Source organism: Rhineura floridana, chromosome 5 (assembly GCF_030035675.1).
Source record: "Rhineura floridana isolate rRhiFlo1 chromosome 5, rRhiFlo1.hap2, whole genome shotgun sequence".
Taxonomy (NCBI): domain Eukaryota; kingdom Metazoa; phylum Chordata; class Lepidosauria; order Squamata; family Rhineuridae; genus Rhineura; species Rhineura floridana.
The window spans coordinates 126,158,534-126,182,042 of NC_084484.1; the positions used below are offsets into that span (position 1 = coordinate 126,158,534).

General features: G+C 42.2%; 1 protein-coding gene across 1 annotated transcript; it reads left to right on the top strand.

The window, feature by feature from the left end:
* The first annotated feature begins 1,478 nt into the window (after positions 1-1,478).
* On the top strand, positions 1,479-23,018 carry STYXL2 (serine/threonine/tyrosine interacting like 2). The gene is made up of 6 exons (XM_061628018.1): positions 1,479-1,633; positions 2,669-2,793; positions 14,004-14,098; positions 15,766-15,997; positions 18,719-18,936; positions 19,704-23,018. The coding sequence occupies exons 2-6, from the start codon at positions 2,687-2,689 to the stop codon at positions 22,538-22,540; spliced, it is 3,489 nt and encodes a 1,162-aa protein (XP_061484002.1). The 5' UTR covers positions 1,479-1,633; positions 2,669-2,686; the 3' UTR covers positions 22,541-23,018.
* The last annotated feature ends 491 nt before the right edge of the window (positions 23,019-23,509 follow it).

The following is a 23,509-nucleotide window of genomic DNA, read 5'->3' on the forward strand; positions in this document are numbered from 1 at the left end:
GATGATATTATCCCCAGCCAGGGGAGGGGGGAAGAAAGATGCACCCCCTTCCAGAAGGATCTTAAACTACTTACTTTGTGTGACAACTCATAGCTCTAGTTTACATTGCAAAGCAGGTACTTAACAGACCTTGCTGGGTTATCTACTTAACAAAGAAACTTGTTTGACTATTTTAGCAGTCCCCTTTTCCTGTAAAATCCTTTCTTACAACTATAAAATCACAGGATTGGAGGAGATCCCAGAAAATATATTTAGACTAACCCTAATCTCATTACAATATTTAAAAAGATGCATGGGTCTCCCTGACTGCCTCACCCTGTATTTATTTATTTACTTGTTTAAAAGATTTACAAGTCCCTTTCAAGAATAAATGTTCTCAAAGTGGCTTACATCATAAATATTAAAATACAACATTATACAAATGAAATGACCAAATGCTAATAAAATCAGAAGCTAATTAAAAGAAGCAAAAACACATCCTGCCTGAGAAGAGTTGGAATATTCAGGCATATTCAAGAAAGTACATCTTCACACAAACTATGGAATTCATTCCCTGAAGATTTAGTGGTGGCCACCAACTTGGATGGCTAAGAGGGGATTAGACAAATTCATGGAGGATAGGGCTATCATTGGCTACTAGCCATGATGGCCATGTACTACTTCCATTGTCCGTTGTTGCTCTCGGGTCCTGCTTGTGGGCTTCCCATAGATATCTGCTTGGCCACTGGGAAAACAGGATGCCAGACTAGATGGGTCTTTGACCTGATCCACCAGGGCTCTTCTTACGGCCCTGAGACACATTTGGAAATATAAGAAACTGTTCCAGGTGTCACAAAATATTCACAGAAGAAAAACTGGCAATGATCAGAACCCCTCCTCAAGCAACCCTCCAACAAATAAAATGCAGACCAAAAGCAGCAGGCAACACCTTCCAGAACAGGCAACTTCCCAAACAAACAAACCAACGCCAAAACCCCACAATTGTAAAACAAAATTATAAAAGTAGGCGGGGCAGGCAACCTTGTCAGTTGCCATGGGGTGGGGTATCTGAGGGCTCCATGATGCCCATGGATGTTGTGCTGGTGACCCCACTGTAGGCTAACTTGAGGAAGGTGGACAAATGGTCTGGCTCATTATAAGACAGCATCCTGGGGATGCAAGAAAGTTTCCAAAGGTTCCCCAAAAGGACATATTATTCAACATTTTTTTCTTATTTTATGGCAGTCCAACCTTAGGCAGGGAGGAAGTTTCATTCCTGACCTCTAAAATGACACAGCGAAAGCATCAGATAAAAACAAATAGTAAGATTACTCTTCATACAGTTGGCCTATTCCACAGCTAAGTGAGGTTCCTGGATTAGTGGGGATAGAGAGTTAAAAGCTCAAGCAGGGACTACGTTTCTCCCTCTGCAACCTAACAGCCAGTGTCTGGAGGTGCTATTATTAGAAGGCTGATAAAGTTTGAAGCTGACAGTTGTCCTGCCCCTTTGGGAAGAAATCACATAGAGGGAAGGAGAGCAACTGCCCTTGTCCTAGCTGTGATCCCTGCCTAATTCACTGCTTTTTCGACTTGGCACTTCAGTTACTAACAAGAAAATTAAACTTTCAGGAGACATACCCTCCCAGCACAAACGGTAAGTTTCTGTTGGGCTCTCATATCTTCTTCAGTCTTGCTAGGTCATTGTGTAGTGTCAACAACTAGCACCGCCACCCGCTCCCAATTTATGGAGGCATAGCTGCATTCCTGACATTTGAGACAAGCTGCAAGGGGGTGAGAACGGGGACTGCGTAAGGGAAGAGGCATCTTCCCTTGTGGGCTGAAATGGAAGAGATATTTCTGTCACAAGGACTACAGAACCACAGAACTCCTCTGCAGGAAGCAGCCTCAGGAAGAAACTGCTGCTTCTCTAGACCTTGTCCTAACCAAAGAACAGGATCCCAGACTGGACGGTGGGGAACAAAGAGATTGTATTGTGGTGGCAGGGTTTAAAGGCCCACACAGAAAATTGCACCATTAAGAGCATTTGTTGTGGTTACCTTTTAAATCTCATAAAAACTATATGTGATTGACATGGGTCAAAAATTCTCTCTCTTTTTAAGCAAAATTGTTTGGGCCTTTGGAATGCATATCTAGTACATAGGCCCATTTAACTGTATATAATAATAATTGGGGACCACTGGAGAGGGGCTGGGATGCGGTGGCCCTCATCTTCCCCTCTGTTTGAGTGTATTGGATCTGCATGCACCTCCAGATCCACATGCCCCTGGACATGAGAGGCTCCCATGAGGGTATTGGGTGGAGGCAGGCAGATCACTGGAGCCTGCAAGGCCTGGTGGGTTTTAGTAGTTGCTCTCTGCCTTCCATTAATATGGTACTCCTGAAGGTTCCCTTCTTTCCAGTTGGTGGTGTTACCTCATGGCAAAGTTCTCTTGAGATGGAGTCCTAGGGTTTAAAGTTGTCTGGAATCGAATGGTCAGTCTTGATAACTTGGGGTGAGTTGTTATGGGAAACAAACTTCTCACACTTTACATTCGCAGTCACATCCACCTCCCCTACTTCTAAAAACTACTGATCTACTTTTTTGCGACCTGGCAGATGGGTCTCTCTATGTGACTCTGCCATTTAGTGCATTCCCATCCCCCTAATCCTGCCCTCTCCGCAATTCCAGCAAGTTCCCACAGCAACTATGGCAAGTGGTACGGATTCAGATGGTGAGCAAGTGGTGCCAGATGAAGAACGGCCCAATGTGAAAGCAGTGCAAGCCCACTATCTTCGCAGTCCCTCTCCCAGCCGGTGAGTGTTTTTGCCAAGTAGGCCTCTATATCCATTGGACCACATGGAACAAATTGCAGCCACTTTCTAACCCTGTGCATTATCCAAATCCTGACCAGAGCAAACCTGAAAGGGTTCTTTCTTTATTTCTTTTAGCAGCCAGAATGGAGTGCTCATGCATTATTTAGCTAATCCAATTGATTCAGTTGAGGTTTTCCACAAATTCAAGGGTTATTGGGGACAAGCATTATCAAAGTTTAGTGAGACGGGACAGAAAAAACAGAGCCCACCCAAGCTGCCATAGTTTGCATGTCTTTTCACATTTCTCCAGTATGTTTGCATGTAGGCATTTGATTCAGTTGATTGTACAAATCTGGGGTCTACGTGAAGCAGGATTATTGGGTCCTGCATAGAGGTAATCCCAGTTAAAAAGCAGCAGCCAGGCTGCAGCTGTTTTTCAGGTTTTCTTTAACCACCTTGTTTTAGTCTGCTAGAGAGCCATCCTTAATTCCCCAAACCTGTGTGATCTTGCCTTTTTCTCATTCAAGACATTCCTGTCTCCCAGTAGATGTTGACCCAGTGTGTGGAAGCTGTGAAACAGGAAAATTCCATGTTAGGAATCATTAGGGAAGGAACTGGGGGGGGGAAACCCACTGATCTCATCATGCCATTATATAAATCTATGGTGCAGCTGCATTTGGAATACTGTGGACAGTTCTGATTGCCTTGCCTCAAAAAGGATATTGTAGAGTTAGAAAAAGTTCAGGAAAGGGCAAACAAGGTGATCAAGGGGATGGAGCAACTCCACTATGAGGATAGGTTGCAGCACAGGGGCTTTTTAGTTTAGAAAAAAGGTAAGTAAGAGGCAACATGATAGAAGTGTGCAAAATTATGCATGGTGTGGAGAAAAAGGACAGAGAAAAGTTTTACCCTAAAACTCAGGGACATTCAGTGAAGCTGAGTATTGGAAAATTCAGGATAGACAAAAACAAAATTCACACAGCACATAGTTAAATGATGTCATGAGCCCCATGGAGAACTCTTGGCAGGACTAGCTGTAGGAGGAGATGGCTTGGGATGCAAGGGAGGGGTCCAGTGGTCTAGGCACAGTAGATGAGGATGGTGGGGAGCAGCCCAGTAGTCTAAACATTGACAGGCTTGCTGCCGAGGTTGATGCCATTGTGGATGGTGGGGCTGAGCTGCTGGCCTGCCTGGTTGCACCAACCACAGTGGCTGACGAGCAGCCAGACTCACCTCCTGCAGTGGGTCTGCCCACATCTCAGGAGGGGGTGGCAGACGCAGAGTTGGAGTAGGATCTAGTAGAGTCATCCCCACCCCCAGTACCATGGACGTGTCATCGATGGCATGGGCGCAAACAAACCAAGCCTATTAGCCAGCCTACCTGTAGGAGTGCCCTCTTGCTTGCCCAATCCTGAGCTGAGAGAAATGCCCTGCAAAAGTAGTTGTGCCCATCCCATCATTTATTAAGGGGCTACAACATAGGCATGGCAATTCATGCCTTGTCATGATGCTAGACTTTATAGGCTGTGTCCTGACTTATGTCAAAGTCGTGTGCTAACCTATGGATTAAAGCCCTTGGGAAGATGGAGGTGCTGTGGGTTGGTGGTTCCTGAGTTCAGATTGGTCAGTTGCCTGCTTTGGATGGGGTTGTATTCCCTCTGGGAGAGCAGGTTTGTAGTCTGGAGGTGCTCCTGGATACATCTATGTCACTAGAGGCCCAGGCGATCTCAGTGGCTAGGAGTGCCTTTTACCAGCTTCGGCTGGTAAGACAGCTGTGGCCATTTCTGGACTGGGATAGCCTGACCACTATTGTCCATGCACTGGTAACCTCCAGGCTGGATTACTATAATCCTGTCTATGTGAGGCTTCCCTTGAGGTTGGTCCAGAAACTGCAGCTGGTGCAAAATGCGGTGGCGCGACTGCTCGCTGGGGCAGGGTATTGCCAGCATGTCACCCCACTGCTGAAAGAATTGCACTGGCTGCCTGTTAGCTATTGGAGCAAGTTCAAGAGCTTGGGACCTAGATACCTGAAAGATTATCTTACCCTTCATATGCCCAGTGGATCATTACGCTCTGCAGGTGAGGACCTCCTGCAGATACCATCTTATCAGGAAGTCCGTTCCACACAATATAGGAAGCGGACCTTTAGTGTAGTGGCAACTACACTTTGGAATTCCCTCCCCTGAAATACTAGTCAGGCACCATCTCTGTTATCTTTTAGGCACCTACTGAAGACCTTCCTCTTTTAACAAGCCTTTTAAGTAGAGACCTTATCTTAGTCTAAATCTGTATTGGAATTACTTCTTTAGATGTTTTTAATGAAAGCAAGTTTTTAAAATATGTTTTTTTAAAAGATGTTCTTAAAGATGTTTTGCGTTGATATATTTTAAAGTCTGTTTTTATGGTGTTTTAGAGGGTTTTTATTGTTTGTGTTTGCTGCCCTGGGCTCCTACTGAGAAGAAGGGTGGGACATAAATCTAATAAATAAATAAATACATAAATAAAATAATCAACCTGAGAGTCCCGGGTCTGATTCTGTTGATAGGAGTCAGGACAAGCTATGGAATTCGCTCCAGTAGGAGGCAGTGATGACCACCAACCAGAATGGCTTTAAAAGAGGATTAGACAAATTCCTGGATGATAAGGTTGTCAGTGGCTACTAGCCATAATGGGTGTGTTCTACCTCCACTGTAGGCAGTATACCTCAGAATATCATTTGCTGGAAACCACAGAAGGGGAGAGTGCTGTTGCACTCAGATCCTGCTTTTTGGCTTCCCATGGGCATCTGGTTGCCATTGAAACATTTATAACCAGCTTCATATCCCAATGCCATCGAAGGGATATACAGCAAGGTGAAAATAAGATAAAATACAAAAAAATACAAACTCGAAAACCAGCCCTACAGATATACAATCAATAATTCACAAATGACTGGATCACACCTCAGGAAAGCCTTCTCAAACAAAAACAATAATTTTAATTTTTTTTAACATCAGAAATAAATGCAAAATACATAAGGGTGTAAGTTGTAAGCACTTAGTTTTCACTTAGGAAGTGAGGAAGAGCATGCTAGCCACTTGCCAAACCAAGTGAGAGAGTGAAGGTGCAGGAAAACATAGGCTGAGTGACATCCACTCATGTAGCTATACCTTAGCTCTACCCAAGCAAGGCAATAAAGTAGCTGCATGCATACTATCTATCAAACTGCACTGCCTGTATGAAGAAGGGAGGTGATGGCTGATGAGTTGGCCACTAATCAATGTCTCAGTACAAGCAAAGCAGCCATAGCAGCAAAGCATATCAACCAGCCAGCCCCCCGCTTGCCCCTGCACATCAGGAAGGAAGGCGGTGGCAGCAGAGGTTTAGGGGCAATACTCCTCAAAGCATGAAACAGAAAGTTGTCAGGGGAAGGGGAAGCATAAATCTCAGCCCATTTTTTTTATATGCCCGGTAGGGCCAAGAAGAGAATGTTGATCTACTCATCTTAATAAGTATGACACCAGCAGATGTGTCATCTTCTGGCCTACCCTTTGTGGCTGCTGAAAGTCAATGAAGCAGCTTCCTAGCCTTTTATACACTGGAATGAACCACTTTGGGTTTGTGTTGGGAGGGGAAAGGGGAGGAGGTGACATGAACAGGGGTGTCATCATCCAGGGTCTTGAAAAGTCTTAGACCCCTTACTTTTTTGGGAGGCAGGACAAACTGAGAAGAGTCTTCTAACATGCTACCTTGTCCTTTCCTGCTGATTGGAGCCAGTCAGAGTGAAAGAAGGTGAGTCAGCCACTGAGAAGTCTTCTCAGTAGCTAACACATTCCCCTTTCATACTGATTGGCTCCTAGGGACATTTGTTGTTGTGGAAGAGGGCATTAACAAGAATCTCACTCTCAACCAACAGCAAAAAAAGGGGGAGGGGTTAAATGTGTGGTTTAGTTCAAGCCCAAAGTCAGGAATAAGGGGAGAGGACGAAAAGAGAGAGAAAAAATACATTCAGAGATTGGGGGGGAAGTGTGTGTGTGTGTGTGTGTGTATGATGGTGTTTCAGCTTTTAATAATGTTATATATGTGTGTGTGTCATGCATGATAAGGTGGAATGCAAATGAATATGCCTAAGAATGTGTGTGTGGTACAGCCATCACCAGAGGCTAGGATCAAGAATTTCCATGCTTATGTTTCCTCCTGAAACTCATAAGCTCTGCCCAAATGTAGTTACTCTGAGTCTTAGCATGGCAGCCAAGAAAGGAAACTCAGCAAAGGAAGTTCCTTACCTTATAGCATGATGATGATGATGTTGGTGATTAAAAAAAAACCCTGCCTACAAGGGTTAAAACTCCTATATTTTTCTAATATTCTAGGTATGTGTAGAAGAAGGAGGGGGTGACACAGGGAGATAGAAAGGCGTGTAAAAAATCCCTTCCTATTTTCTGGAAGGTGGTAAAGTTCAAAAGCTTACAAATTCCTAAGCAAAATGAGTGTCTAGCCTGCTTGGAGTATGAATTCCTTCATTTAGGAAAAGTGGGCTTTGTTTTAACCCAGCAGCAAAAAAGCCCCCAGAGAAAGAGAGGGGGAGGAGGGAGCCTATGCATCTAGCAGTTTTTTTAAAGTGTGTGTTTTTTATTATTGCTTCAAGCCTTTATTAGTTTCTACTTTAAAAAGCCAAGACAAGTTGTGGAGAGGAAATTCTGTAATTGCAGAAGAACAGATAGTGAATCTTGTTGATAGCATCCCATCTACATCATCAAGCAGTTTGGCAATGGAAAATGGAAATTCCGACTTATGGCAACCCTATGAATAGGGTTTTCATGATAAGCGGTATTCAGATGGGGTATACCATTGCCTTCCTCTGAGGCTGAGAGGCAGTGACTGGCCCAAGTGAGCAAACAGCAGGAGATAAACATGTAGACACTGAATTCAGCAATTCAAGCAATGTCTATGACAGTGAGAAAGGACAGTCAAATGGTGACAGTGACAGAGAAGCAGAAAGTATTATTCAAACCTGGCCAGATTATAATCTTAGAAGGGAATGTGGCTGTGAGGGGGTGTGGCTGTGATTATCATGAAGGGACCCTGCACTTCTAAATCTGCCACCACACTACTGGGCATGAAGTACAGAATGTTAACCTAAGCAGAGAGGGGAGCTGAAGGGAGCATAGAATGACAGCTGGGGTGGTGGTATGAATTCTGCCCTAATTGCATTCATCCCAGACTTCAATTAATGTGAATTTGTTTTAATTGTTTCTCAAAGAAACACTCTGTCTGGTGTTAACCCTGGATAATTGTCAGTGAAAGCCACATGTAAAGGGTATGAACATCTACCATGGCACTGACACCTGAACCTATATTGGGGTAGCCAATGTGGTGCCCCTTCAGATGTTATTGGACTACAACTCCCATCAACCCCGGTCAGCACAGCTAATGGTCCGGGATGATGGGAGATGTAGTCCAGCAACATCTGGAGGGCACCACCTTAGCTACTGTACATCTGACCTGCATAATAAGGCTGTGACAGCACATTCATTAAATGCATGAGTGAGTAGGAATCAGGTCTCACCTGCCATACTCACGTCTGGTCTCTTCTATATGAAGATCTCTGTAGTATCTATTCACTAATAGGCAAAAAACCTTGCGGTTTCAGAACATACCTATAGCCAACAGATATTTCTATCAAACTTTACAAAGCAGGGAAATTGGGCAGCTATAGTGAATACACCAGGGGAACATACCTATAGCCTTTTTATTGGTCAATGTCATATGATGGTGAAGACAACCTTTTGTGTTTCAAACTGGAGGTTATGTTCTATTTCTATTTTGGGCACATTAACAGTTGAATCTGAAACTGCAGTTTGATGTAAAATCAGACTGATTACAATATGTTGCTACTTAAGCAATGACTATAGTTGTTGGAAAAAACAAACTTGGCATACCCAAGATGCATGTTTTCAGCCTGCTATGCTTAAACCACTCCACTTAAGGAAAGGTGGACATGGTCAATTAAAAACATAGAGCACACCTAGAAATTTGCTAGAATATATTTCACCTCCCACTGTTTTATCTTGTGCAAACTGAGACACTCCTCATATCCATTGAAGACTATTCTGCAGAATAGGTAGTGCCATTATTCCACAATTGTTACTTTTAGTGTAAATTTTGCAAAGTATTGATGTATTTCACATATTCACAGAAACAGAAGCAAAATAAAATGATTTACTATAGGAAACATCACTAAAATTGCAAAATAAATCAAACATATTTGAAGTGACTATCTGAACTATGTCAACTTTCTTAATATTGTTGCTTCCTCCCTGCTAAAACAAGATCAGCACAGCACATGTCTCGTTTCTATTATTTGGGCTGATTGCAGGTGTTGCCACCACTCACCACATGCTCAGAGGCACATGTTACCAAATTGTTCCAAGCTACACAGGAAGTGATTGGACTGTGAAAGACCAACCCAAATGGTGTTTGCATTTTGACAAATTTGTAGGGCAGTCCAATATCTCAGAGAGGAGGTCAGGTCTCCTGCTCCCCTGGTGCATTCAGTATAGCTGCCCAATTTCCCTGCTTTTTAACGTTTGAGAGAAATATCTGTTGGCTATAGGTATGTTCTTAAACTGCAAGTGTTTTGCCTATTAGTGAATTTCTCTGCTTTTTAATCAGGGAGATAAGAAATGGGATTTTGTGCAAGCTTGCTGAGAATGGTTTGATAATTTGCATGCTTATTGAGTTCAGTGGGATTTATTCTTCTGCAATCATGCTTAGGATAAGTAAAACTGACCATGGAGTGGAGGAGAAGGGAGGGAGGGAAGGAGGACTGGAGAGGAGATGTGAGGAAGAAGGAAGGAGGAAGGGAAAGGAGAGAGGAAGGATGGGAAAGGCAGGTCTGATCATTTGCATGCTTATTGGGATTTATTCCCTAGCAATCATGCTTAAGTTAGGTAACTGAACATGGGGGAGAGGGGAGGGGGAGGAGGAGGAGGGGATTGGAAGAGGGTGAGGAAGAAGGGGCAAAGGAAGAGGGAGGGAAGGGGCAAAGGGGGAGGGGAGGAGCAAAAGGGAGGTGATGGAAGGGAGGAGGAGGGGACGGCAGGTTTGATCATTTGCATGCTTTTTTAGTTCAGTGGGATTTAGTCCTGTGCAATCATGCTTAAGATAGGTGAAACTGACCTGGGGGAGGGGCAGGGAGGGGAAGGGGAGGGCGGGGAGGGGAGGGAGAGAGGGGAAGTTGAGGGGAAGAGATTGGGTGGGTGGGCACTGGGCAGAGGGGAAGCCCCTTTCCTTTTAAAAATGTTTCCCGCACCTTTTTATTCTACAGCAGGCACATTTAGTCTCCCACCCAAATTTAAACCAAAGCGCTCCCTGGCCACATGCACACCAGAATTTTGTTCCATTTTAGATAGCCATGGCTTCTCCCAAAGAATCCCAGAAAGTGTAGTTAGTGAAGGGTGCTGAGAGTTGCTAGGAGAGGCTCTGTTACCCTCGCAAAGCTTCAATCACAGTAGCTCACTGTTAAACCACTCTGGCCACTGGAGCTCTGTCAGTGGAGTAGGAGTCTCCTCTCACCATGCTTCACAAGCTACACTTTCCAGGATTCTTTGGGGGAAGCCATGACTGTCTAAAGTGAAATAAAGGTCTGGTGTGGATGTGGCCCCGATTAGCCAAGCCAAGCAGCTGTGAATCTGGTTTTTAGAACACTGACAGTTGGTCCTTACTGAGCATGCCCGGCCTTATAATTGACTTCAATGCTAAATTTCTTAAATTAATTAAAAATCAGCCAGGCATATTTTTTTTTAACTTTTAAACTGCAGATGATGAAGGTCAGAGTATGGGGCAAAGTCAGTAATAGGATTACAGGTACTCTGTGAACATGGCTGATTCTTAATTAATTTCAACAAATTATGAGAACTCTCAGAGAAAAAAAGTCCAAAAGGGGTCTGGTTTTTTCTCTCTCTTTTTACACTTTGAACTCTCGATTCTCTCTGACTGTTTTGTGTATCACCCTGAATATTTAGAGGGTTGTTAAGCAAGAGTTCTGAGTTCAGGACTATACATTTTCTAAGGTTTTGTTCTGAAATGAGCTTATGGGAAGCATCAGAATGGCATGGGGGTTATTTTCAATTTAACATTGCAGAATGCGAAAAATCTGTGCTGGCTATAATATACAGCCACCCTTGTGGCTGCATAATTTCTGTACAGTTGTACATTGACAAAATTTATTTACATGTCCACAAGTAACCCCCATCCCATGCGTTCACTGAACATGTAAAAAGAGCTCCTATTTTCTGGAGCATGCTTAGTTCCATTCCTTAGAGATATTAAAGGAAATAAACCAGGCTTTGTAGGCTGATTCATTTTGGCCTTTACTGTTTCTGTTCCCATGGTTGAAGATGAGATTGAGTGCTGCTAGCCAAACCATCTGTCTTTATTGCAGCTTAGATACACTTGGCCAAGTTCTGTTTTTTCCTTTACACATGGCTCATTTGCATGAACTTTGTTAATATGCCCTGAACCTACTTGCAGTTGCTTTTTTTTTTAATGTTTCAGAGTCTTTTAGATATGTATGTGAGGACAGGTCACTTAGGGCCCTAAATGTTATTGAGGTATCAATCCACAACCCAGCAGAATGAAGAAAGGTGGTTTGAAGACTCTCAAGCTGCTCTCTTTTTACCATGCTGCTGAAGAAGGCTTTTACTACATTAAGTAGATCAGAGAACATGAGAATACCATTCCTTTGGGAAGGGCAGAAGGGAGAAAGATCATCCTCCTTCTTACTGAGATACACAAATCTGTTTTGCCGATTAAACCAATTAAGTTAAATCCTATTTATGTCTACTTAGAAGTAAGTCTTGTTGTTTTCAATGGAGCTTACTCCCAGGTAAGTATTCCTAAATCAGGGACGGGGACTATATGGCCCTCCAGATGTTGCTGGACTACAACTCGCACCATCGCTGACCATTGATCATGCTGATTAGGGTGATGGGAGCTGGAGGTCCAACAACATCTGGAGGGCCACACATTCCCCACCCCTGGCCTATATGATTGTTCCTGATTTGCAACATTTTCAGCAGGTGTTTTGTTCCATCTCCTGCAAAATGCCGGAAGAATTCAGGGTTCAGGCAACTGAAAATCTTTTTAACTAACAAAGTTCATTGTCAGTGGAGAGGCTTTTGACACCAACCTGTCACTCTTTTTCACTATGAACCCAGCAGACCTTAATGGTGATGGAATGGTACTCTCTCTTGTTTCTTCACCTCCTCCAACACACAGAGCTTGCAAACCTAACACTCCTGTTATTAGAGTTGCCTGACAAAAGTTTCATGCTTTCAACAAATGACATGACAAACAGGAATTGACCAGATGTAGTTTTCCTATCCTTAGCTTGTAGAGCTGTCTCTTCCAACCTGGTGCCCTCCAGAGGTTTTGGACCACAACTCCCACCAGCCCCAACCAGCATGGCCAATGCAGAGCAACAGCTTGCTGGCTTCATTCACAGGTCAATGACCAGAAAACCACTTGGATTCTCTGCATAAAAGAATCAAACAGGTGGCTTGGTAGGCAGTAAGTACTACAGTGGAGCAAGACATTGTCTCTACCTCAGTTGTAGCATGCTAGAGAAGACAAGGGATCTCTTAAAACTGTGTGTGCTGCTTGTATGTTTCTCTGTAATGGTGGCAGAACATCACCTTGCAGTCTCTTAATTACAGATTCGAACTGACATTCCCTGGTGCTGTGTAGAAGGAAGTCTCTTCATGCTGCAGGGTGTACCATAGAGTGGTGAAACTAGATTCTAAGTAATTCCTGGATTTCTAGGGGAAATGGCAGCCTTAACTTGAAAAAGGGCTGACAGAGAAAAGTGGCACAAACTTTGTTTATCTTTGACAGAGGCAATAAAAAGCCTGTGCTCATACTTGCTACACAAACACCAGAGCTCCATTCTTGCTCCTTCCTCAGCCCATCCCTCTGTTGTAATATGCATTAGCCAAACCCCCAGTTCTCTTGCGCTTGGCGCACTTGACCCCTAGACAGCACAGGCTTTGTGCTTGTCCTGGCCTTCTGTGCTGCCACTGGCTTAGGAAGCTGGTTGTCCATATAATGTTTCATGGTAAGTTGCTATGGAAACCAATTTTGATTAATGCAGCTGTCAGACAGGCTGATGTTTGCAACAGTTAGAGACATCTGGACCCTCTAGTGGATGAAAAAGAAACACCTCCTATGAAAAGAGACGGTGTACATTCTTGACTCCGTACCTTTACCACTGTGGTGGACCCTTGAGCTGATCAGTAGAGGGCAGGGGATGTTTTAGCCTTTTGCTTGGTCATTCTTTCTTGCTCAGTGTTGCCCTTTATTTCCTGGGGAGAGATGTTGGGCTGATAAACCTAGCAGTTGAAGGGACACAGCAAAGCGTCCTGTGTCTCTGAGCTGCACCATGATGAATACCTCTTGGCTCAGCTTTTGAACAATTTATGCTGCCAATACCATGTTCAACAAGTTTCCCCCTCCCCCATTGCTGTACATCAAATAATTTTACAACCAATATCTTATAAAGTCTGTGTATCAGTATACCTATGGAAGCATTAGGTTATTTTTAATCTGTTTTAATTATGTGTTTTAAAATTATTGTAACCCACCCTAGGACCCCTGGGTGAAGGATGTGTAATTAGCTAACAACAACAACAACAATAATTCTTGCTCCTGTTTTACAGAGGACAAATTGGAATCAGGAGACTGGGAGATAGCTGATTAGAATATATGAGCATTCCCCTCCCCCCCCGGGAAATGTCCAAGAAATGTTTCCATGCTTTTTCTCACATGTTTATTCCTGTTTACAAATGTGCCTCCATGTGGTAAAATCAGTATAAAACAAGGGGAAATGTAGCAATCATTTTATATAAATGAATTGTAGCATTAATTTTCTATAAAGGAATGTTATGTGGCAGTATTGTAATTCAGCACATTTGAGAGGAAGAACACATTGATAAGAATGAGTAACTATGGAAGCATAACAGAGACATGTAACCTTGTTCTGCCATTTTTTAAATTGCTTGTGCACACACAGGAACAGGCTGTCTCCCAAATCCACTGCCTACCTGTTCTCCTGTACAGATTTCCCTCCCCCTCTCAAGCTGTTCTGTTTTGAAATGGTTGTGGAAGCTGTCAAAGGTGAGTGTCAAAGGACTTGCAAATGTTTGCCTCATGCAATTGTCATTGATCAACAGATATTCAGTGATGTCAGATACAGACACTGAAAGCATCTTCATGGAGCCCATCCATCTATCATCTGCTGTGGCTGCTAAACAAATCATCAATGAAGGTAGGGGACAAAGAGGAAAGGCAATGAAGACAGTGGGCTTATGAGTGAGCTAGTGAGAAGATGCCCCCACTTTTGGATAGAGGAATCAGCTTGATAATTTCTGGTCCCTTCCTCCCAATTAAATTATTCGGTAATATCTGAAGACTGTTTATAGAATATTTCTTCTGATAAATTAGGTTGCTTCCATACTAGCAGTATATTTTGGAATTGCTATCCTCAGTTCACTCACTTTTTGCAGAGTATTCAGATGACATCAATACAGATATATTGCATTTCTATTTTCCTTGCCCATTTTTATTCATATCGAATCCTAGGTGGCAATTTTTAAAATTTAAAACACAATGGCCATCCAATCATGTCCAGTGTAAACTGCCAAAGTGCTACTGAATCTTTGCAGGGCTGCCTTATTTAGACATTGTTCCTTTTTTTACTTTTGCCTCTAAATGCTTCCTGTTTAACATGGTAGTTGCCCCTTGTCAGCTCCTGGACAAGTATTGTGGGAACAGGGCTTTAATACTGGTCTCCTCTCATACAAGAAGAATGATGAGAGGAAATCAATTATTAAATTGATGGTTTTCTACCATGAATTATAGGAACCAGCTAATTAAGAGGCAATATGTTAGTAATGCTGTTGCCACACTGAACAGGAAGCAATTAGACTCTAATTATTAAAGGCAAAAGCCACACAGTGAAACCTTCTGAATAAAGTTGCTGAGGACCTTTGCTGAACAGGCCTTATTTCTGAATTAAAGACTGTAGAAGAACCTTGGCTATGGGGTTGAGTATTGTTGGATAATTTAATGCTACATTAAGCACCATGTAGATTCACCATTTAAATTCTACCTGCACTCATTTTTGGAATGCAGTGCTTTGGCGGTGCTAAATGATGTAGTACGAAAGCAACCTGAGTCCCAAACAAATCTTCTTGAAGGTCAATGAAGTCCTTAAGGTATCTCCCTTTTACAATTTGTTAAGCAAGAATCTACTGGTTTCTCTTTTGAATTCAGTATTGATATATTGGGATGTACTGTGCACGTGTTACTTAAGTGCCTGCTCTGAAAGCTAGACAATCTACTTTCCTCTATCCATTCAGTACTGGAATGAGATTCCATTTAATTCTGTATTGAAATGCTATAATACAATAGCATGCTATGATACAGTATTTTTATTGTATTACATTTGTATATTCATATAGATAATGACATTTGAAATTTAAATGATAAAAAACCCTATTATGAATAAATAAAAACAGCACAAACACAGCAGCTAAAAACAATTTAAAACCCACAAGGGGAATAAGTGCAAAGGTCTAAAAGCACAAAAAAAGAAGTATCCATTATAATTAAAAGGCCTAGGAGAACAAAAAGATCTTCAACTGGTACCTAAAATATCATAGCATGGCATCAGGTGGGCCTCTTTGGGGAAGGCATTCCATAACTGGAGCATCATCACTGAGAAGGCTCTTTCCTTGGTCTCTGCTTACCTCACCTGGGGAAGGGTCTCCAATGAAGATCCCAGGACTCACCATTCCATCAAGTTTGCAGCCTAAGCATCAGTGTGCACATAGTGCAGACCAAGTGGAGGGACACTTTGTTGAACAATTTTCAAGAGGCATGCCAAAGGTAAACATTCACCATTTTGAAAATGAAAGTGTTGTTTCATTCCAGAGCTGAAGACAAAGGAGGTGAAAGTAGACTCTATGTGTCCAGGGATGCTGGAATCTGCAGAGCAGCTACTGGTAGAAGACTTGTACAATAGGGTTAAGGAAAAGATAGATGATACCAGCTTGTTCAACACACCATGTGTCATGGACTTGCAGAGGGCACTTGTGAAAGATCGTCCTGAGTCCCCGAAAGATGCCATTGATGAGGTCTGGCCGAATGTCTTCATAGCAGAAAAGTGAGTAGGAAACCGTTTCTGCTTTATTAATGTTCCTAGCGATGGACTTCTCAAACTTTGTTGTACAAGAAGATTAATAATCCTAGGTGAAAGATCAAAATCTTTCAAATCTTGAACCATCCATCCAAATATAAACTCATAGTAAGAAGGTAAAACCAGTGCAAAGGAAATAAAAACTATTAAGACTTATAGTTTTGTGAATGCTACAGATTTTTGTCTGAGCTGCAGCCTCTATTTCTGTGACTGACATAATGCGTTCTTGATTTGGATGCAGCCAAGAGGCTTGTAACATGCAACAGTGATGGAACATCAAAAACCCTTAATTTAATGAGGAAAGTCAGTTTCTTAATCTACCAATTGATGCTGTTTCTATTGCAGCAGGGAGTTGGCATCTCGCATAACTGCTGGAATTTGAAAGTTTCATGGGCAGATGAAGGTTCCTCTCTCTCTGTAGGCCAGAACTGCACTTTGAAGCCAAGGTGTGACTGCCACTAAAACAATCCAATGTTTCCTCTTTCTATCATCTTCTTAACATTTAGTTATTCTATACTTATGACATGGCATTATATGTACCTCTCTTTTTCTACTTAGTTGGTTGCCTCTTTGGGGATAGAAAAAAATTATAACATGATGGCATCACACCATGCATTTGGCATTACTAAACGTTGCCGGGGAGAATGTACAGCCACCACTTTCAGAGGCTAAAATATGTGGACCATAATATGTAGTTCCAGCCTCCATTTACCATGTCCTGATTCATGGTGAGAATAAAGCCTGCATAAAGACGTTCATCCAATGTACAAAAACCAGCTGCTATGTTTTACATAAAACCAGCTGCTATGTTTTACATAAAATAACATGAATTTATAAATAAGACATTTTCGTTCATAAAAAAGCCTTTTCCCAATGGTTGCTTGTCCCAATTTCCAAATGTCAAATCACAAAGATTACCAAAAAATTTTTAGCATTTGCACCTAGTACAAGTAATGGAATGGTAAACACTGGAAAAGCTCAGTGGATACTGGAATAAAAGCCTTAGGAGATACCTTGAGAGAAGTACACTGGGAGAATGGCTTATGTGCCTTGCAGGTGATTTGCTTCCCATATTTGCTCCAGTGCCCAGAGCAAAAGTGACAAGCATTTTTTACCAGTGATGCATTTATCAGACCAATGGTGAAATGCAACTTTCTAAATACCCTAAGTGGCCTGGGCCCAGGATACCCAAAAGACCATCTCCTTCCATAAGAGTGTGCTTGTTCTTTACAGTCAGCAAGGGAGGCTCTTCTCCTGGTCCCATCAGTGGGGGGGAGGGGTGACTTATTGGGAAACTGGAGAGGGCCTTCTCGATGATCCCAGCTAAATTATGTAACTTGGGAGGGCTGTTTGTTTCCTTCTCTCTTGACCATCCACTGTCTAGCCATGACATTTTTATTCATTATTTTTATTTTTATTTAATGAATGTTTGCAGGCTGACCCCTTGTTTTCAGCTGGTTTTATAAGCTGCTCTTGTCTTTCTTTTATTCTTTTATTTTATCACTGATGTTTTATTAATGGATTTTGTAGTTGTTCTTTAAATTTGTTGCAAGCCACCCTGAACAATCTGACTACAATAGAAGGGCGAGGTTTAAATCTATTTAAATAAAATACCAGTATGAGGCTTTCAGAGATTTGTCATGCTGGCCTGGTTTGCACATCAGAGTAAGCCAAAGTGTGGCTACTGGGACTACATGATCATGCTGGCTCCCAGAGAACAGCTTGCACCCACTTTGCTCCTCCTTGGTCTTTTAGCTCAGTGTGGCATGGCTGCTATGCTAAGGTAGCCTTCTTGGTGGCTGCCCCCACCAAGAACTGACTTCCTAGGGAGGTTAGACTGGCTCACTCCCTGCTGTCCTTCCATTGGTAGGTGAAAACTTTTCTGTTCCGACAGGCTTTGGGAAACTGATTGCAAGCGCTATTAAATAGGGTGCTGTTTTTATTGATGTGCATTTTAAAAAATATCTCTATATTTTAAATTGTTTTAATTTTATTGTTAGTTTAATTACAGTTTAATTGTAACTTTGGTATGTTTTGTTTATATTTTTTAACTGTATTTATTTTAATTTTTGTAAACCACCTCGAGTCCCAGTTCTGGGGAAAAGGCGGAATATAAATGAATGAAATAATCATAATAAGGTTTGACTTAGTGTGTCATCTGAACATGGGATCATGGTAAAGCTGTCTCATCCTTAACCATGATCTGTCCAAAAACAAATCTTGACTACAGATTGTAGTTAAGGAGGAGAGAGCTAGACCACGATCCTGGGTTGGGACAAAAAGTTAAGCCAAATCACGGCACAGCTGCTGTGTTGTGCAAAGCTGAAAGGACTGTGGAAGAGAGGACAGCGACTGCAATCTCCTCCCTGGCAGCCGCGCTAATCCATGGTTTGGCTTAGCATTACTGTACATGCAAACATGGCCATAATAAAATATTGTGCTCTAGCAGATATTTAACATACATTGTGAACATGCTCTGTTCTTGCCACTTCTGATACTACTTTAACCATCTGTGAGGCAGATTGTTCATGTTATCAGCCTGCACCAGCTTGCTGACTCTGAGTGATTCCTCATTACAGCCTCCTCAACTCAAATAGTTTTTCTATTGCTGGCTCTTTGGACATGAGACTAGTTTTTAAAAGCTCAAGAAAGTAGCCAGAATCTAATCTCTCTTCTTTTGCCTTGAAGGAGTGTAGCAGTGAATAAAGGTCGCCTAAAAAGACTAGGAATTACACACATCCTCAATGCTGCTCATGGAACTGGTGTGTATACAGGGCCAGACTTCTACAATGGCATGGACATCCAGTATTTAGGCATTGAGGTGGATGATTTTCCGGACATGGACATCTCTAAACATTTCCGCCAGGCAGCAGAATTCCTTGATGAAGCTCTACTAACTTATAGAGGTAAATAAGGCAAACTACACAACTTCCTATTTCCAGTTTCTGTTGGTTCATCATCATTTGTAAAGTAGGTATAATGGTCCTAACACCACTAACAAAGTTGCTTCTATCCTTCAGACAGTATTAAAATCAACAGACGTGACTAACCTAAGTCTGTTATATTCAAAGTAGACCCATTGAAATTTGGTGCCACCCTTATAAATTGTTTGCATTTGATAATGGAAATCATTTGAGACTTCAGAAAGTTTAAGGGGGGGGGTTTCTTCCAGGTTTTGGAGCATCAGTGTTCTTCAGTGGATTTGCACCAAGCTACATATCAGTGGTTTATCAACTCTAGTTAATACAAATTGGGAAAAGATGCAGGAGCAGCTGGTGTAGTAGTAGCCCCCCTGTCAACATTGGCACCACTTAACTGGGAATAAGCTCTGTTGAGCTCAGTAAAAGTTACTTCTGATTAGACACACATAAGTTTGCAGCATAAGCTACCCCATTTGCTGATATGTATGAAATGTTCTGAGATGTATGTGAAGAAATACATAAATTATTTATTTAACTTAATTTACCATGTTCCCAATGTTTAAGTATTAATGGTAAATAAAGACTAATGATAGCAGACCCCCCACCCCCTCCAACTATGTATTTGATCCAGAAACCTTTCAGAAATAGTCTAGTACATCTTTCCTCAATCTGGTGTCCTTCAGATGTTGTTGGACTACAATTCCCAGTATGGTACTGGAAGTAGTTGACCATCTATGTAATTTTACTTCTAGGAAAAGTCTTGGTCAGCAGTGAAATGGGAATCAGTCGCTCAGCAGTGCTGGTAGCTGCTTATCTGATGATCTTCCATCATATGACAATCTTGGAGGCTCTGATGACCATACGCAAGAAGCGAGCCATTTATCCCAATGATGGTTTCCTGAAACAGCTCCGGGAGCTCAACGAAAAGCTACTGGAGGAACGACAAGAGGAAGATGGAGAAGATTCTGATGATGACACAACTGGTAGTCAGAGTTCTGTTGTCAGAGCTGGAAGCTGTTCCTTGCTTTCTGGGAGAGAAGATTCTACAAGTATCATGGGAGCCAAAGTCCACTCTATCATGGTGGAGGAAGAAGATACAACAAGCCTCCTGGGAAGTGTAATGAGTTCCTCCTCTGTGGGAAAATCGAGCTTGGTTTCCAGACAGCCTACTCTTATCAGCGAAGAAGAGGAGGAACAGCTCTATGAAGAATGGAGAAAGAAGCAAGGTTTGCCTGCAAGGGAACTTTCAAACAAGAATGGAGAAAGCAAACCCTCAGACCTTACATTTCAGGTACAGGAAGAGTCTGAGGAAGATACGGGTTGGATGATCCAAGAGTGGCAGTCCAAAAATGAGAAGTACCAAATGGAAAGCTACTTGTTTCCCAAGCAAGAGGACGGAGGCTGTAGCATGGGAGGAAGACCATGCTCTGTAAATGGTATAAGTGATACTGAAAGCGTGAGTAGCCAAGAGATCAGGTTCTTGAAACAACAGGTAGAAGCAAGTAGCATTAATAGAATGAGGAGAGGGCGTACAGACTCCATGTCTACAGAAAGCAGCTGGGATATGTGGAATGAGAGGATGATGGAGATAGAGAAGGAAGCTGCTCAGAGATATTGTTACAAAACTAAACGTGGTGGTGAGAATCTAAGGCCTGACAATGGAATAAAGGGGAGGGATGTTGATGAGGAAAGTATATTATCTGATACTAGCTCATTTTATAATTTCTGTCAAAAGAACAAAGACAAACTAACCCCTTTAGAAAGGTGGAAAGTCAAGAGAATCCAGTTTGGTTTTCACAAAAGAGACTTGGAAGCCTCCGAGCAATCAAAAGGTGAAGACAGCAGCCAACAAAATAAAGAGGCTATAGAAGAGGAGAAGAACTTATCAGAAAGCAACCTGACAGCTTACCAAGCCTGGAAGGCTAAACACCAGAAGAAGGTTGGCAATGAGAATAAGGATGAGATTGTGGAGCTTGCTAAAGGTGAAGATTCTGTTTCTGCCAGGAGAAAGCAGAGGCGAATGGAGTTACTTGAACACTCAAAGAAAGTTCTGGAAGAAAGTCAGTCTCTCTGCAGCTGGGAGGCAGAGAGCGCAATGAGTGGAAGCATCCCATTATTGGCCTTTGGGCCATCAACAGCTTCTGTAAATGGTGCAGAGGATTCTGCTTCAGCACTGAGCATGCAGACCAATCACTCATCTTTCTCACAGGCTAGAGGCAGTAGTGGGGCAATGCCAACCCATGCAGTAGCAACAGGTGTGCCCAACCTTCAAGTTGGCCCAGAAGACACAATATCAATAGCCAGTATTCAAAACTGGATTGCCAATGTCGTTAATGAAACGATTGCTCAGAAACAAAATGAGATCCTGATGTTGTCTCGCCCATCATCAGTATTAGCTTCTAGTGTTAAATCAGGTGATCTAGGTAGACATCTGGATGATGACAAGTGCTCCCTGCTTAGTGCACAGAATAGCTTATTGCTAGCTAGTTCACTGCTTCACCAGCAGGGCAACCAATATACTGACACTCAGTCCATCCTATCTTGTAACACTTCAGTGAGTGGAAGGACAGGAGGATCCAGCTCAAACAGAAAAGTGACACAAACAAGCAAGCCTCTTTACAGCCTCTTTGGCGATGAGGTTGACTTGAAGAAACTTAGCAGAAAGGAAAAGGAAATGCAAATGGAGATGAGAGAGAAAATGTCAGACTACCAGACTGAGAAGCTTATTGGTGATAATAAACGTAGCACTTTATTTAAGAAGAAAAAGATCAAGGAAGAGGATGAGGATGAGAAGGCAGAAAGTGATACCAAAAATGCAATCGGTGGTTTTAGGTACCCTGTGCAAGCAGATCTTGACAGAAGCGACACAGCTGACCAGTTTGCCAGTGCTGGCATTATAAGATCAGAAGTGGAGAACAATGTAAACAAGTGGCTCAGTGGCTTGAAAACAGAAGAAAAGCCCTCATACCAGGACTGCTCTGACACTAGTGGAGAGAAATACAGGAGAACATCCAGATTCAGAGAGGTGGACACTGAAGCTTCTAGCTATAAATTTTGCAGTTCTCAAAGAGAAAAAATTGATAGGTCTTCAACTTTTCAGTGTAATGATGACTTACAGAGAACCTCCTCACGATTTTCCTCTGCCTCTGCACGAGAAGACAAGGCAGCCCACACATTCACACGGTCAAAATTTAGCGAGACAAGTTCCAGAGAAGAAAGCCCAGAGCCGTACTTTTTCAGAAGAACTCCAGAACCATCCTATAGCCCTGGGTCTTCTGAACCATCCTCCAGGAATCGGATCAGATCGCATCACTTAGAAGAGCATGAGGAGGAGTCCAGTTCAGACGTGTCTGAGTTTGGAGCCAAGAGAAAGTTCACCCAGAGCTTTTCAAAGTCTGAGGAGAATGCAGAGAAAGAAGAAAAGGCAGAGGAAAGAAAAGAGTGTTATGCATCGAGGCAGTTGTTCACACACAGGCAAAGCACCCGCAAGGAGAAGGAAGAAGAAATGGATGATGATGCCATCATTGCTGCCTGGAGAAATCGGCAAGAAGAAACTAAGGCAAAGCTCCGGCGAAGGAGAGAAGAGTGATGGAGAACAAAGTCATGCCAAATCCATGTCGCTCCCCCTGCCCCACCACCATTTGAAGGAAAGCCTTCACAGTCTCTGCAAGAAACCAAGACTAAAAAAATGCCTCATTTTAATCATCCTCCACTGTGTTTCATATCATCCTTCCCAGCACTGTTTTAGTCTCTCAGGGGTTCTCTTATGTTTAATTTGCAACCTGAGAGGAGAGTAATAATAGTGGCTCTTCCAAAGAAAGAGGGATTTTGTCAACAGTTAATTCTTGATATATATAATTATGCCAGGTGGTACTTGAGAATTTCTTTAACAAATCAGTAAAAAATAATTAGCAATAATAATAATTAAAACAAACATCAGACTCAAACAATTTGCTTCAGATATGCATTTTATTTTGTTTTCTTCAATCATTGAAGAGTCACTCTAGTATTTTCCTTTTGTTTCATCCTGATTAGAATTGGAACAAAATAAACAGCCTTTGCCACCACTTTGAAAATGCAGCTTTTCTTATAGCCTATATGCCCTGTTCCCTTGTGGAAAGTGCAGTTGGACTTTTATTATTCCTTTCCTTCTAAATGCCAAACCACAGAGACTTTCCCTTCTCTTGTGTGTATCAATATAGGGGAAACTACTGAGGGAATAAATGTAATGTTTGTTCCCATGACAACTTGTAACTGAGCAAAATATCAATCATTGGTCACATGGGGAGAACTTGTTTAAGGATTTTAATTTTGTTTGCTATAAAGAAGACAACACTAGAGATAAAAATTTACCTTTGGAACAAAGCAGCAGGCCTAACCTTATAAAACATATGCTACAGCAGTGAGTATCCCTTCTACATGTAAATGCATCCAGGCTACATTTTGGTGTACTCACATTAAAGGGAAGAGAATCACCACACTGAAGTATTCTTGATGTAAAAGGTGTCTCAGCGACACATTTGATTGGTTTGAACTGGATGAACTGCAAGAGTTTCCT